A 17,136-nucleotide genomic window follows, 5' to 3' on the forward strand; every position below is an offset into this window, starting at 1 on the left:
AACTAGATTTAGTACGAAAACAGTTTACATCTTCATATTTAATAATACCAAAAATTGCCCTTTTAAACTACCTATTGCAATCTCAAGAATCAAATATGATGCTTGGGGACTACTGAAGATTATTTATGACAAACGGCTAAAAGGTGTCATATCCGAAGCTGTTCGCTTTCAACCTAGATTTGTCATTCTAGACTTGAAGAAGCAGAGGATGGATTAAAGACTGATGTACTCTCATATATTTAAAGTCATGGTAAGGTAGCTCTCTTCAATCTCTTCAATGATGTCTTCTATGTAAGCTGTCCTTCCATCAATAAAAGTCTGCAGTCTATACAATAAATTCAAAGAAAATTACGATTTTTTTTACAAGATATTTCTGGGTGTGTTTCTTTCTGAATCTGTTGCATTCTGATTATGTTGCAAGAGAGGACAGCATTTGAGTATAAGAATGGTCTGACAGAATAATTAGAACTATTGGCGAGATTCTCACTAGAATCTCATAGGTTACAATGCTCAAATTCATCAAGAACAAGGAAGAAATATTATAGAGTGGAATAAAAAGGAAGACAGACAGAACCAGGAGAAATACTAATTGCATAGCAGATATATCAACAGATATATCGTTCACAAGTAATTTGGTTTTAGGACTAGAACTTTATAAACTACAACTCTGTCCTGAGGAAAAAGGACATCATGTAAAAGTAAAAGAATCATTTATCTGCCAGAACCTAACACTGTAGTTGAAGTACCCACTCTATGAACTATGAACTATGAACTATGAAGCATCTACAGAGAGGCTTTAGAGAAAAGCACAGCAGGCCTCCTCTGGTTATACGCAAAGCATACTTGATTGCCACAATTTTAGTCAGCTCCTTGGTCTCCTCCTTCAAGATGGAATTTTTGAACTCTTCTTGAAGGGCCAGAAAAACGAGGACATTCCGATGCACGATGCTCCTGCCGCGGTGTAGTCCAGAGTGAGAGAACCAGAAAGAGAGAGAGAGATATAGATAGATGTATGCCAGTGGAGTGGTTTCTGTAACTCTCAGTGTTACCACATGTGACACCCTCTATTTGTACATTCACAAATGAAGATTGTGTAATTACAAAGTACTACTCTCTTCCCACATTAAATCACCAGCATCTTGGTTCGTCCTTCGGATGACTGCTGCCAAGTGCATGAGCCTTCAAAAGGTAATGGATATCAAAAATAAATCGGAGAAAGTTGATACTTCAAGATAATATCACTGAGAAAATAAATAGGGTTAACGAGTCAACAAAGTCGGAGACAGATTAATAGATTAGAAATTCACAAATTATACTGATTTCAAAAGGAGCATCATCAAACAAATTATCTAATACATTACATTCTAAGACAAACTAATTATAAGGGATAAAATCTCAAGCGACATGTTTGGTTTCAGAGCACCCTGCTAATAGTAGTAATTTATATGTCTCAACTAAGCTACCAAGCTACTTTTAAATTTGAGTTCAAACAATTTTGTCTATATGCTGTATGGTCAAGAGAGTTCAGCTTTATGAAGTGTGTTCTGTTCATTACTCTTGGATCAATAAGAACTGACCAACATATGGAATCAAACAGAGTAATATTGAAGAAAGCAGAACAGAAAACAAACAGGACTTACCATTGGGGCACTGATCATTAAGGAATCAACAAGTTTCTCATTCATTGTGACAGGCAAAGGAGGCATCCTACTCATAATACCAGGCATTTGACTCATGCTGCTTTAAAAAAAAAAAAAAAAATTGTTTAGAATTACATGAATACCAACTGACTATTCACTATCATAACTTGTAGAATAATGGTTTACCCATCCAGAGTAGCTGTGATATTGTTTCTTACACGATTGAAGAGATCAATGTTGTTAAGTACCTGGCAAAAAAAATGAAAGGTCTAAAGTGGAAATCACAAACTAAGTATATATTTTTTTACTGAAAACCAACATCAAAGTGCCAAGAAATTAAGAACATAGAAAGAGAGACTCAAGTTGACATGATATCTCCGAAAATATTTGTCTTCAAAGAAAAATAAATCATCGAACCAGATAGTTAAGATTTATCAGTAAATGAGATAGAAACCAGAAAGTGGTGCAAGAACCACTCTACTCACAAGCAAATCTATTGGATGTACTAGTAAATGTTTTTAATTTCACAATTCACATGATAATGAGAATTTCTGTATTTTTGACCGCTTGCCCTTCCTAAAAGGTTTTCAATTCTCCATTCCATATGGCGTTGTTTGGTTTGAGACTAAGCCTTGAACTCGATTAGTTAGTCTTATTTCTTAGTTTTGATATTTTGAAGAGTAAACTTAATTAGACATGAAAAAGATAAAAATATGTTTGGTTACTGAACCAAGTTAGAGGTCCCTTAAGTTCAAAGGGGTCCCTAAACTCAAAGCAAATATTGTTTTTATAGAAAAAGTGAACTAGAAATGTCAAACCTCCTTTTAATTATTTATAGCATTGTACTTTACCTTCTTGAATCTTGGCTTTCAATTTAGACACTTTGATTTCCAATGCAGAACTTGGACCATTAAGATTTTCCTGTTTCTCAAGGTTCTTGGTCTTATCTTGATTTTCAGAAAGTCTCTTTAATTTTTTGAAAAACTTTCTCAATTTTTTCACATATGATGAACTCAATCCCAGTCAGCACTGTGGCTAAATACATAACCAAACTTCTAAAAAGAACGCAATTTTCTGTTTAATGGTTCCCTGGACTGTTGTATGGGGAGATACGAGATAATCTCAAACACCATTTGACTGTAGAGTGACAAGGAGATATGAGATAATCTCAAAAGCCATTTGACCGTAGAGTGACAAAGTCATCATATAGAAGTAATCAAGAAAAAATTGGTTAAAACAATGTCAACAAACAAACATCCACAAGAGTTTCATTAACAGGAAAAGATAACCTTACTAAAACTGTGGAATGGAAATTGAGAACTAGAGCGAAATAAGACAGTTGAAATTTTCAGTGTCATATATATATGTGTAGAAGACCACTAAAGCATCACTACCTGATCCTCCATATGCTTGTAATGAAAAAGCACAACTTTATCTATTTTTATTAGATAGAGAGTTGATTTCTGCCAGTGTATCTAGATATTAGATGACTGCAAGAATAATAGAGAACATAAGAGTGTACAGCACATCTCAAACCGAAGTACAGTGAAGAAGCAAAGATACAAACCTGGAAAGTTTCAAGATTTGCTGAAATCTGATTAATAAGTTGGGAGTTTTCTTCTAATAGATGCCATGTTGCACTGTCAATCACTGGGGCTACAAGAATAAAGAGAAGAAAACATTCATGGTAGAGACAAGCTAATGAAATACAATGGGGAAAACAAATTAGTCCAATCAGAGAATCTCTCCTATGAATGAATTCCTGTAAACTAAAACAAGGAAAGCCCATTCAGCTAAAGGAAATAGAAATTTATCAAACCAACATTTAAGCAAAATGAGTTTATGAGAACTCCTAAAATATTTCCAATTTAATAATATAAACAAACAACTCATACTTTTGGTGAAATACACATATAGAAGGAAAGGGCTCTGATGAATATCACCCCCAAATGATGGGTAAAAGAGGTAAAGAAAGATGGACAACTTGTTATAGACAAAAATTGGCACTCATCAACTTCCAAAAGAAAAGAAAAATGTCAATTAAAAAAGGGCAAAATGGACAGAGAGAGAGATGCATCACTGATAACATCACCATCCGATATATACTTAATTGTAATAAAAAATAAAGATAACATAACAAGAAACATTTGGTGGACATACAATTGAGATTCAACCAATAACTATCTAAATATGTGATCTTCAAGAAAAAAGATACTATATAAGTCAACTGGATTCCTAGTTCTTACCAACAAAAATGCTTGAAATTCTTCTTAATTTAATTAACAAGTTGTCAGCTATAGTCTATCTAGCTTAGTTGAGTTATATCCAACTTCCGTTCACTATATCATTTACTAAAAGAGGAGACCAGACCTATAAGGAGGAAGTAAAGCACATAGAATGGAGGGTTGATCCTGAAAACAACATGAAGGGCACCATTGCAATTGTCATGAATCATGACCAATTATTAGATATTCAGTTCAATGCAAGAAATAAATTATGGTGTCCAACTTCTACTTTAAAAAGCATCTCTTCCTTATATTTTCTTTGTACACTACTCTCATGGTGAAGTAGAAGGTATATTCTCAGGGAACTCAGCAAAGTACCATATAAGTTACAAGCCTACAAGACAACAACAACCATTACCATGGCAACAACAGAGCTTTATGTAAGTATAACTCAGGCTGGCTTTACCATGCAGTTCCATTCACAACATTTAATCCTTCTTAATCCAATTACAGTCAAAACTGAGAATTGCCTCATTATGTGTACAATTAGATTGTTTGAATATGAAATCTGTTGGGTAACACACCATGTTGATGGCAACAAAAAGCATTCTCATGAATAAAATTGGGTTAATTTCCTAGTTAAAATATCTATGTAAATCACCTCTTCTTGTTCATGGTACTGTAGAATTGATGTCCTACATGTGAGAAATACAAATAGCAAGGATTAGGAAAGTTCATGTACGATTAGATTCAATTTTGAAAAAGTAAAACTAATACAGTTCCCTCCATATCATAAAACGTTGTGCTGAATCACCACACTCAATGTGTTGAACACAATTAAATATAAAGAAAAAAAATGTAGAAAACTTGGTTTTGGAATTATAAGGGGAATGACTGAGTATTCTGTTTTTTCAAGGCTCTACCCTTTTCTTACAATGAGAATCCAATTCATGTCCACAATAAAAAAAAAATCATCTCCGCATGGAAGGCCATTCTGACACGCTGGCAATCTTTTTCTCATATCCATTCTGAACAAGAACTTGTACACTAGATAACCTAATATAGTTAAGAATGATCTAGATGATATAGTTTAGGTATAATGCATACCCTATTAAGGAATAGGGTCATTACTGAAACAACCATTGATTGTTTAAAAAGAAAAAGATTGCCATCAGAATTTACAAAAATGTTGACCACTGAGCCACTATATCCTCTTTATTCTTTCCGCTTTCACTTTGTTCAGTATGTTCAGTTCATAATTGTACTCGTCAATCTCTTCACAAGAAAACATCCAAAATAAATTCGAAAGAGTAATCTGTAAATCCACAGTAGACTCACCACAAACTCATCTAACTAAGACATAACATCTATATTGTGGTAAATGGTTATAACCCTGCCAATCTTGAGAACCAACCTGAACTAAAAGAGGCAATTTACTTCTCATAATTAAGTTTTGGACGTCCATTTACCATACAAGAGAATATGATTTATATTTATAAGAAGTAAATACTAGTAACTACACCAAGTTACATAATATCATACTTGTACATGAAGTTCAAAGAAAGAACACTTTCAAAAATAAGATCAAGTGAAAATGATACGAACAAGAGAAAAAATAAGTATCAATGCTAAACCTAAATTAAGTATTATCCCAACTGAATAATTCCAAGAATGATTGACAGACCTTCATGTGCAAATTGATTGTTGTGGTTCACGTTAGGCATCATGACTGAATAGGAACCCTTATTTCTTTGCTGCAGTTGATTATTGACCCACAATGAAGAATCTGTGGTTATTTCCTGAAGAACAGCATCCATCATTAAAATAATGAATATCATTCACCAAACTAATTAGGTATGTCAGACCTTTCAACATACGAAGCCACATCAATCCTTTCAACAAATGTATGTAGTTCTTTGTTAGATGACTTAAGAGTATAATCTATGTATCTTTGGGTCCAAAAATTAAGTATAATACTTCTTTCACAGTAGTTATCACCTAGAAGAAAATATCATGCATGTAATCTTTCAGCAAAAAACAGAATTGCATCAAATATCACATATAAATTCTTTGTGCAAATGTTTAAAAATTAAAATAATTCAGAATAGTCTTAATTTCCTCACAGAAAACTTGGAAAAGAACCAAGAATAGGATAATACAGTTACAGATAGACCTCATGGAAAAATCAAAAGATAGCTGCATAAAACTTGAACAACTGTGTGGGAGAAGTTCAACAAAAATATCCACTGCAAGTAATATAAAAAAAAAAATCCAAACCTTAAAAAGTTTGTGGAAGAGAAAAGAACTGTTACCTTCCCATCTTTTAACTTCTTTCCTGCATAATATTCTTCATGTTTTCGCCTTTTACCATTTTCCTTCTTCTATAAGGAAAACCAGAATTAGACCACAATTACAAGTATCACTAGCAAAGTAAGCAGTAGCAAATTTTACTATGTTCAACTCTATGTATTCCTATCTGTAGTTTGTGCTTCAAAAGGGATCTGATGTGACCAAGAAAATAGAAATAAAAACAATTCATGTGCAGTCACAAAATTAAAATAACAGAATCCTTCATCTGGTTTCTCCACATATAAAGAATTAACATATACAACCAAACATTGAAGAATTAGGCTAAATCAATCAAACAATACTTCCCAATGATCATCATGATAGACTCGTCTGAATTTCTGAAGAATTGTAAACCCAAAATAAGTTTGTACATCTCAGACATGATTCATACACAAGAATACCAGATCCCTCCACAACCTTTCAATTTAAAAGAATATGATTATGCCTTCAAATTTGGAGGAAAACACACAAAAGACTACTAATTCTAAACCATTTTCAAGTACCCACGAAAATTTTCTCATAGTAAGTAGAGCCATTACTTAATCAATGAACCAAGAGATAGATTCATTATGGACATTGTGTAATAGAAACAGAGAAAAACATACTGAAAAGCAAATAGACATCTAACTTTGCATAATAGACAAGCTATTCTAAGAGAAAATGACAGATATATCATCTTTAGAAAACAATTGCAAAGAAAATAATTGATCAAATAATAGATGATAGTCAAATTCAAAAAAATGGAAGAAAAAAAATAAAGACAATCCTTTTTTATAGAAATAATCAGAGAAATTCCATTTGACTGACATGTGAAGTACTCACCATCATCCATTGGCACCTCATGGCAACATCCCTTACAGTCTTTTCAGGTAGTCTAGCTGCTATCTTGATATACTTCATGATGTTGGGCTCATTAGCAAATCTGAAAATTTCAGAGAAACAAGCAAGAGACAATGTAAACACGGTGATAATAGAGAGACATCCTTACAGATAAAAAATAGGAAAGATACTTTTATATATGCTAGCAAAACAAACAAGTAATGCAACGGACAGGCATCCCTTCTATCACTCAGAACTATAATACCTGTAACTATACATGCAACAAATTGTAGAGAAATAAGCAATGAAATGGATATGCATCCTTTCTACCACACAAAATATAAAACTTCAATTATGTGAGACAAATAGTTGAAAAAGTAAGAAACATAGTCAGCTCAAACAAACTCAAAAGGTTTACAAAGCATTCTCTTCAGAAATGAGACACCACAACAGCTATACATATATTATACAAATGAAACAGCATAGGAAAGGAACATCTTTTCACCATAAGGTCCAGATGGACCAGATTGCATCACAAATGAGACAATATTGAAAGTACCATATACAGATCTCAAAATAAGCAAGAGGAGGCATCAGAACTAAACAGGTATCTTTTATGTAACAAAAAGATATTCAACCATACATTAGAGTACGGGATTCCAAACATTTGGCATGATGAACAAGAAATTAACATACTTGTCAAGGCCATCCCTCAACACCGCTAGTTCTTGATAGGACCAATGCACTGCCAACGTTGACCCTTGCTTGACACCATGCACCGGCTCAATAAATCCATTGCTGGAAGAATTACATTGCTGAATCATCAATGCAGGGTTGTTCATCATCGCAGCATTCCCTGGTAGGACCAAACCAGGAATCCCGTTAACCTCACTAGAACTGCTTGTGCTCCCTGGAATGACTCCTGCACTGCTGTTGACCGCCCCCGACTGGAAGGAAACCACGCGTTGATTGCAGAAGGACTGAGGGAAGACCCCAAAATTCATGTTATGATCTGCAGCCATCTGCGCACACGAAGAATTTCCCAACCAAGTAGACTTGGAAGTTTCTGGGAGTCTTGGACACCAAAAATTAATACTCTTCTATGAACCTTCCGAACCTTGCATCACATCTGATAACGGAATCCTCGTATGATCTTGAAAACTTCCACTCCAGAGCTTCGAGAATTAAAGTAAGTGATCATTGCTTCCAACCAAAGTGCAACCAAAATTGCCCTAATAGTTCAAGATGGCAGAAGTCCAAAGGTAGAACTTGAATAGGCATCCAAATATGTAAGGTCTGTTCTTTCTAGTCCTAACAAAACAATAAAAAGAAAGTTCCACCATTAAAAATCTCCTTCGGAAAGGAAAAACAGAACAGCAACAAAAAAGAGCACAATAGCGCAAAAACCAATCGAGATCACATTAAAGAAAATCAATCTTTCAGTTCAAACCAAACTCAACACGAAAGAAGTGCACAATCACGCGTACAAAACATCAAAATCACGTCCAAAAGACAATCCTTTCCGCTTCAAGCAAAACCCAATTCAACGTCACATTCAAAGATCAATCTTTTTCAGTTTCCACCAAAACTCAGTTCGAAATCACGGTCAAAAAGCAATCTTTTCCTGCTTCAACCAAAACCCAATTCGAAATCTCACATGAAAACGCAAAAAGTCCTAAAAGAAATATGTAAACTACTACAGATAACAAAAGCAAGCCAATTCAGAGGGAGGGATACAAACCGGGCAATCCCCGTAGTTCTCTTCTCAGATAGCAAACACCCAAAACTCCAACAAGATTCTTCTAGCTCTCTCTCTATCTCTCTCTTCTTCTTCTTCTTCTTCTTCACCCACTTTTGTTCTGATGGTGCCGCCCACCTTTCTACTCTCCAATTGGAAGGAGAGAAAGGGAAAAAGGAGTTCCGCACCCTTTTCAATAAGTAGTAATAACTAGAACGAACCGAGAAAGAGGAGAGATCTCTCGGAATTCAGCGAAATAGTGCGAGTCCCAATACGTCAGTTATTGTCGATCCTTCTTCAACTTTTTCCTTCTTTTCCTCTTAAATCGTCCGCAATTATGATTCTTTTACCCCCTTCCATCCGAAAACCCACCGAAACCCAGATCAAATGCTCCCCTTTTTTCAAAAAAATAAAGAGGTTATTAGTGTTTCGCCTTTTCTTTAAGTTTTTCGGATTTATAATCGCAAGTGGGTCGAGTGCCCATTCCTGTTCCACTATCAAATTCTCCTCCTCTGGCACCAGGTGATTCGACCCCGTTGCCTTAGGGAATTACGAGAGTACCATTTGGCGGCGAGAAATTTTTTAAGGTGCATCCTCTCCACCCACTCCTGATCGGAGTTATGAGTTTATTAAACGAATTAAAATGGTTAGGTTTTGAGAGTTCTTGAGGAATTGGGCTCCTTGATTTCACCGCTTAGTTGTGGGCTATTTGATGCGATTTGATTCCTATACAGTTATTGATTAGCTAAAGGATGAAATCCACCATCAACTGCGAGAAAAAGAAAAGGAATCTCTCTTTAGATTGGATTGGATTACAGCTTTGGAATACAAATTAAGCTGCAATCGGAGTTGTTCTCGATTGGTTGAGACTGTAAAAATCTAGAATGAGCAAGAGCATGCTTGCAAATGGATCAAGATAAGTTGGTCATAATGAATTGAATTCTCCCACTCTCCCAGTAATGTGTCCTCTTTGATATATAATATACTTAGTCCGCAATATTTCAAATAATTAGATTAAATAACTGAGTTAACTTTCCTAATAAAATCAGCCGCAACAACAACAGATTAAATTCAATCATACCACACAAAACGTAATTTTGTCGTCCCAAAAATATACTCTTTTCTCATATTTATATACACTTATGTTAATGATCAGCTAAATTCTATCATCTCATGTCCGTCTTCAAGGCATCAAGTTTATTAACTTCCAACTCCTAAAGTTTGTTAAAGAAAAAAAATAAAATTATGTCTATAGTGGGAGCTGACTTCAGTTCTGAGGAGGATCCAATCATGTATCAAGCTAAATTTGGACTGACTTAAATCTAAAGTGCAACTCCGTGAAGAAATATATATATATATATATATAAAAGTAAGTTAAAAGTGTTATAAATAAATAAAAAGATTGGCCAAAATAGCAAATAAAACAAGAACGTGCAAGCTCACGAATTGTACCTTTTTGAGAATAAATAATGTATTTAATGTGTACTTCACCTACATAATTGTACACACCCAAACCTAAATACGATCTACATGGTTTAGCCCGGTAATTTCTAACTCTTTTAATAGTGAAAAAGGTGGTAATTTTACCTTTTCTTTTTTAATAAGATCCTATTATGTACGTGCATCTCGAGGCGCAGACCTTTATCCATATTACATCCAGTCCTCACTAGCAACAATAATACACACCAAACGCCCGTACGAGATCGACGTCACCATTGTACCAGATCCGGCCGCCTAATACGACAGATCACGGCGCATCGCGCTATCGAAACGCTGCACGACTTCGGTTCGTGCTAACCTGCGCCTCGTACGCGTGTCGACCAGACGACCTCCCCACGTCATCCGGAGTCGTTCTTATTTTCGAAAGACGTGGGCGATTCGTGGAGGCGGGCAGCGCGGGTTCCAGAATCCAGCGCGTCAGGGGTGGGGTGGGCCGTAGGGGAGTGGATTGGATAGTGGCAGGGTTGACCATCTACAGATTGACTCGTGGCGGCCGCTGATTAGCTGAAATGGAGCGGCCGAGGGGGGGGGGGGAGGGGGAAACGAAACGGAATCGAAACGAATAGTTAGTGCGCCCCTTGGGCCCAATGGGAATAACGGCATGGGGGCCCACAGATGTTTTTCAGATGTAAATTTTCTCAAAGAGTTTATTTTGAGAAGGGGTGGAATTTTATGACGTGTCCTCTCTCTCCCCCTCTCTCTCTCTCTCTCTAGGTTAAAGACAAAGACATATCTGTAGCTAGTCAGACTCCATGTTAATCTACTTGTTGTAAAGGAAGAGCACCACGGTTAGAAGAGTCAAAACAAGAGCTATATATATATGGATATATATATATATATATATATAGAGAGAGAGAGAGAGAGAGAGAGAGAGAGAGTAATTAAAAATGTCGTCTATAAGGCCCTAAGAGTGTTGATAATATATTTGCCTTGAGAAGTATCTGTATAGACTCATCTGTACATGGAGGAGGGGTTCCACCACCCACTTTGTTATTTTATTATCTTATGTTCCTTTCTCATAATAGTAATAATAGTAGTGTAGTGTTTGATCTTCCCAAATACTTTGAACCAGTGCTGCTCACATCAAATATAAAATGGAAAATGTAGAGAGGAGTAAAGTATTGATTGATGTTTTGATCAATAATAAAAACTGAAATGGATGATTGTAGATAAGCAGATATTTTGGAAGTATTTTCTCAGTCTATCTATCACAGTCGAATGAGAAACTTGTCAAACTTTACCACCATTGCCACTGTGATACTTGTTCCACTTGCGGTTGCTACTTCAAGTCTACAATGTAAGTGATTGAGTTAGTATGTAAAAAGTAATAGAGTTAATAAGGAAATTGGTTACCTGTTACAATCACCAGGAAGTGCCTGTTCTTAATTAAACTATTTATACTTCAGTATTCTATATTATCTATGAATTCCTAAATGTATAATTATTTATCTTCCTAATGAGGTTTGGGTGATATTACCAATATTTACCTCATTTGGATAGAGTATATGCTTTTTCTTAAACCAGTTTAGATTCGCTAAATTGGTTTTATATCTAAACACCAGTTTAAGATAAAAATGAATTTATGGGCAACCTATTTAAACTTATTCTTCTCTCTCATCTAACTATTTTACATTTACAAACAAAATCTAATTACCAGTTTTCCCTTGGAACGATTTCATTTGAATCAACTATTATTTCAATTCTTCTCTCTCTCTCTCCTCTCTCATCTTATCACCATATGTACTATTGTTATATGAGCCTAAATTTCTATATCAAGATGGTTGCTTATGGAAACTTTACGGTGCCTCAGTTAAGAATAAAAGTTCGGGAATTCTCATACAATATAAATCTCTCTAACCATGTGAGTACGTCCCATTAGCCATATTGTTGCAAAACATTGTTATGAGAATTGCGAGGTCGTAACTATCTATCTAGGCTCAGTTTTTATTTTCAAAATTATTATCTATATAGTAACCTACACACTGAATAATGTGAGTTTTAATGAACACCATGATTCACACTCTTGTGTCATGGCAATAGAGCTAGACTTTGGTTGGTCTCCAGATTTACCGAAGAGTGGTTAGAACTCCATCATTGGATCTTGATCCAAATTGCAGAAAAGTACAGTAGTAGTATTAGAAGTTCAGAATGCGATTCCATTTCAATGCAGTGCTGGTCACCACTATCCACCACTTGCCTCCCATGACATCGAAGGGTTCATCACACCATTAAAATCATGGATTTGGACCCACCCAAGACCCCCAAACGCAAGAAATGTCACACATGTTGTTTTCTTGGCACATAATGAATGAACCCAGTGATGCAGCTTTCAGTGAGATGGTGAGTGGCACTTCCAAGCACTGAGAGGAACAAGCTTGCCTGAGAGTGACCAACGTAATTTATTTCCCCAGATGCAAGAATTTGACTAGAGATCTCACAATGATGAGACCTGGTTGGAGAAGGATGTATGTGGTTCTATCTAGGTCTTGTAGCAGAATAAAAACAATGCATATTTTTTGGAAGTAAACTGATGATGACTGAAAGCCATCAGCATCAGATGAATGTTGACTACCTAGTTATTATATCTCTTCTAAACCTACCTATCATTTTGTTTTTGTTTTTTTATTTGTATTCTTCTAAGCCCATTTTGATTTCAGGATCAAAGGGGCGGAATAAGGGATAAATAAATGGTTGTCTTTATTTTCTAATCATCGACCATTATACATGACAGGTGCAGCAGTACTTTTGTGAGATAAGGAAAAACAAGAATAGGATAAAGGTGGATATATACTTTCTCAACTACTCTGAACTTTGTAACTCTTCCATTTAGTTACTAAAGTCTGAGATGTTAACCTTCAGCATCATTTGCCAAACTAATGATGTCACACTCCATTTATCTAACTTGATGATTCATCTCTTAGTCCCATTGCAAATAAAACAAATAAAAAACTGAGCTAAAAAAAGATTTTGGATTTCAATTAGTCTAGTGTAAGTTTAAAAGTGATTGGCATTGGAAAACACTATAGCTTTGATTTCCACTTTCAGTGTCCACCTGAAATGCTTCTGGCATGGAGAGAGAGCTTGTATCTTTAAAGCGTACTAATATGATATCCAACTTTATTCGTTCAAAAGCTACCTAAAATTGGATCCCCAGTTGCACTACCAATAGTATCATATGACGCAATAGAATCTAAATTGCTCATATCGATCATCCAAAGGGTCACATTTTGGCAAAAGAACTTCAAATGATTCCTTCTAAAAGCTAACATGGATGGCTAAAACCACTCATGGAGATTCCATAAATTGCGAAGTTATCATCTTAGTGCCATTGCAACTATGAGCGATAGTGCATGCTGCTTATTATAATTAGTTGAAGCGTGGAAGGAGATGTGGAGCAGCTTTAACTAATGGTTTACTTTCTAATGACAAATACAACATGGGTGGAATCCTAATGCATCATAAAGGTGTCCGTATAAAATGGCAGACAGGTTTAAGTCTAGCAACTAAGGTACCAACATCAGCAGTACAAATTTGTGCAGATAAAAAGATTCAATCTCTCTGTTTACTAGACTATGTTATTGTGTATATTGAACATATATAGTGAAACTTTCTTATGACTAAATCTTCTCGTTTTAGAATTTGTGATTCTCCACTATGTCCAACAAGGTCAACCTGTTTTTCTCAACAAAAAAAAGAAAAAAAAGAAAAAAAAAGCTCAGCCCAACCTATTCTCCTTTAAAGGTTTGCATTCAAGTTGTTAAATCAGTATCGTTAGAATTTGTACATGATACATTCAACATGAGCTCCATTAACAATTTGAGAACTATCTCATCAGCCAAGATAATTCCGAGTATTTGATAAATTTGGTTCAATCCAATGTATTCTAACGAGTTGTGTAACTAAGAGTAAATTATAAATTACCCCTATAATTACGCCTAAAATTAAATAACTCCTCTAAATTTTCATTTGTATTACTTTGTCACTTGTAATCCAAACTAATATAAAATCATTATATTTTTTTTTCCAACTTAATGAAAAAGTAAAAAAAAATTTGTTTACAAAAAATATCCTGAGATTTTTCTCCTCAAAATAGTCATCCAAATATTAGAATTGTTTTCTCCCTCTATTAAATCTATTCACCTTATCCCATGAGTCAAACTTATAATAAGTACATTTTCTACCTCTTCTATCCTCTCGTACCTAAGATTACAAACATCAATCTTAGTTACCATCTCCAAATATATTCTCTCTCCATCTTAGAAACAGTTGCACAAACAATGAAATAAGTTACTACCAAGAGTACTAAGTAAATTGATGGGCCTATTAACTATCTAGTTTTTCACAATGGTATAAACTATAAGACACAAAGTGATACAAATGAAGGTGAGAAATTGGAATTTACCTAATATAGAAAGATTGATGGTACAGGCCCAAGAACCCAGCAACAAAATCTAGTGAACTTAAAAAAGAAGAAAGACATGATGATGCATAATGCTGCAATATGAAATACCGAAACAAAGGCATGAATAGGAATCTTAAAAGTTCTAGAAAAAAGAGAAAAAAGAGTAAGATATGACTCTTCCTAGTCTCAAGGGCAACAAGCTGCTGTAAGGCCAAATTCAGTCCTTCCATATTACACATCTCATGTTTCTTATATACATACACAGATGAAAAATACAGGAACCTGAAAATCCGTGGCAAAATAAATTCACCACAGTTAACACTGAGGGGCTACTTCCAATAAAAGCATTTCTTCCTATATAACAGCAAATCCTAGTGTATTTCTCCACACACACAAAGAAACAGGATAATCTAGTAGTACCATAATGTTTGCAACTACACAAATAATCCACATCATCCAGAAGATTGAAGTCTGGTAAGCAAGCCAGCTATATCTTACACCAAACGATTCAAGCTTATAGTGTGCAGATGAGATAACTGATGGGTGCATCTTCAGCATGATAAAACCACTTATTTACAGAAACAACCAAGGGAATCTCTGATATCATCAAGAATACCACTTGGACTTGCTTATGAGCGCTGAAAGCCTCATGCAACTCAACTTTAAATACTATTGCCTGTAGTATCCTCTTCTCGATGGATTGTGCTTTTTTACATTGACTAATAAGTTTCACCTGGGCTGTTAACTTCATTTCCTATGCCCCAACAGAAGTCATTTGTCTTGTTAACAAAAAGCAAATTTCGAAAAGCCAACCATGTAGTGACCATCGTTCACTCATCTCCTCCTCCCATAGCCATGATAGAATCCACCAGATGAATGGTGGCGCTGCCGAGTGCCACCCATTCTACTTGAAACGTCCCAACTACCACGGCCTGAAGGTCTGCTACTAGTGCCACTACTCCCCTGGGTCCAGTTACCAGTTTGTGATAGAACCCCATTTGACTCTTCCTCCTCCCTCTCATTGTACTCTAGAATCCTGCGCTTGATACTCTGCTTCTCCTCCAGCTCAGCAGCCTCCTGCTGCTTTGTGCTCTGAACTAATGAGCAATCCCGAGGTATATACATCTGCTTAGTTTGCTGCTTATTTCCCCTCTTCACCAGCACCTTCACACGCACCTTGTTGTTAGCTCCAGTGATGCCACCCTCTTCATCCATAGTTTCCTCCCCACTCTCCCCCTCGGTGGCCCTTGGATCTTTAGACCCTTCAAAAACATTCATCGGTATCATCATGTTCAAAGTAGGCCTTGCCCGCAGCTCCAGCTTCCGTGATTCCAAGCTCTCCTGCATCAGGGCCCTCAGCTCTCGGTCAAAGTCCTCTTCCTCCTTGGGATCAACCTCGACCACCTTCTGTCTGACTTGTACACTGTCCTCCTCATCAGAACCAGCTGCCCCTCCATCATCCTCATCATCGTCACTTTCAGACCCATCATCTGACTTTTCCTCATACAAGAGCTCTTCCTCATCTTCATTTCCATCCTGATCTATGCTTCCACCCTCTGAATAGCTCTCGCTGTCTGCAGCTTCTTCGTGGCTCCCACCATTTTCCTCAATTCCATTTGTTGACCCCTTGCCATTGGCTGTGATGGCAGTAGAAGTTGTTCGGAGAGAAACTTTCTGAGATTCACTGTCCGAGTGCTTCTCACCGCTACTCTTCTCAGTTGAGGACATGCGTTCACTTTCTTCAAGTTCAATTAGCGCTGCATTAACTTCTTCAATGGATGAATACCTGGCCATGTTTGGTCGTAACTCAGCAAATATGTCCTGCAACGGTTGAACAAATGAGAATGAGCAATAATCTACAACTGATAGGGTAATATATGAAAAGACTTCATATATTTGAATCATATGGGGAGGGATTTTCAAGAAAGGGCAATTGACTCAAATTGTTTTAAACTCTTAAGTTGGTTAAACTCAAATTGACTCAAATTGTTGCAATTGATTTTCTTGTTCATATTCTTCATTTGCTTCAAAATTAAAACCATCATAGTGTTCTTTTGAAGTTTGGATATATAAGTCATTAAATCCAACAAATAATTTTAGGATTTTGGAAGTCCGAGAACTCGAGTGAAGCAAAACTCTAAAATTTCCTTCATTTTCTGATATAGTGTCTAGGCGACATAATAGCATTGGAAGCTTGATCTATCTGCTGTTACAAATTTTCATGCCTTACTAACACAATAAACATCCGTTGACATTGACATGTATTTAAGACCGCATATTATCTTCGAGGTATCTTTCTCTTCCTCAAGGGGGTGTTACATTTGGCTGTTAACTGCAATCGTGCAAGAGCCCTTCCCTCCCTCACACACTTCGTGCCTATTCTCTATCAAATGTTACGTTATGTAGCTCCAAGAGAAAAAGCTTTCCTATACGAGTCTCCCATCAGGGTGGACCTTACCATCT

The 17,136-nt window shown here is 36.0% G+C and overlaps 2 protein-coding genes across 16 annotated transcripts in view; both read right to left on the reverse strand.

The window, feature by feature from the left end:
- Nucleotides 1-566: 566 nt before the first annotated feature.
- On the reverse strand, nt 567-9,202 carry LOC140785023 (uncharacterized). Of its 7 annotated transcripts, none has more exons than XM_073132712.1 (9): nt 8,775-9,202; nt 7,730-8,344; nt 7,037-7,136; nt 6,178-6,243; nt 5,550-5,664; nt 3,208-3,296; nt 1,827-1,888; nt 1,641-1,737; nt 567-1,179 (listed from the first exon to the last, which is right to left on the reverse strand). In XM_073132712.1, the coding sequence occupies exons 2-9, from the start codon at nt 8,053-8,055 to the stop codon at nt 1,129-1,131; spliced, it is 906 nt and encodes a 301-aa protein (XP_072988813.1). In that variant the 5' UTR covers nt 8,056-8,344; nt 8,775-9,202; the 3' UTR covers nt 567-1,128. The 7 variants fall into 7 exon arrangements, with proteins under 7 accessions (XP_072988813.1, XP_072988812.1, XP_072988810.1 ...); XM_073132711.1 differs by having other exon boundaries at nt 1,641-1,740; XM_073132709.1 differs by having other exon boundaries at nt 6,178-6,246.
- Nucleotides 9,203-14,879: 5,677 nt separating this feature from the next.
- Nucleotides 14,880-17,136, reverse strand: part of LOC140783645 (regulator of nonsense transcripts UPF2) — a 31,897-nt gene continuing 29,640 nt past the window's right edge. For all 9 annotated transcript variants that reach the window (XM_073130586.1, XM_073130587.1, XM_073130594.1 and 6 more), the window contains one exon: nt 14,880-16,494. In XM_073130586.1, the coding sequence (XP_072986687.1) occupies nt 15,508-16,494 (987 nt within the window). In that variant the 3' untranslated portion in view covers nt 14,880-15,507. The remainder of the gene's footprint in view (nt 16,495-17,136) is intronic.

The sequence above is a fragment of the Typha latifolia genome, chromosome 3 (genome assembly GCF_019914945.1).
Source record: "Typha latifolia isolate L0001 chromosome 3, TyphaL0001v2, whole genome shotgun sequence".
In the NCBI taxonomy this organism is placed as follows: Eukaryota; Viridiplantae; Streptophyta; class Magnoliopsida; order Poales; family Typhaceae; genus Typha; species Typha latifolia.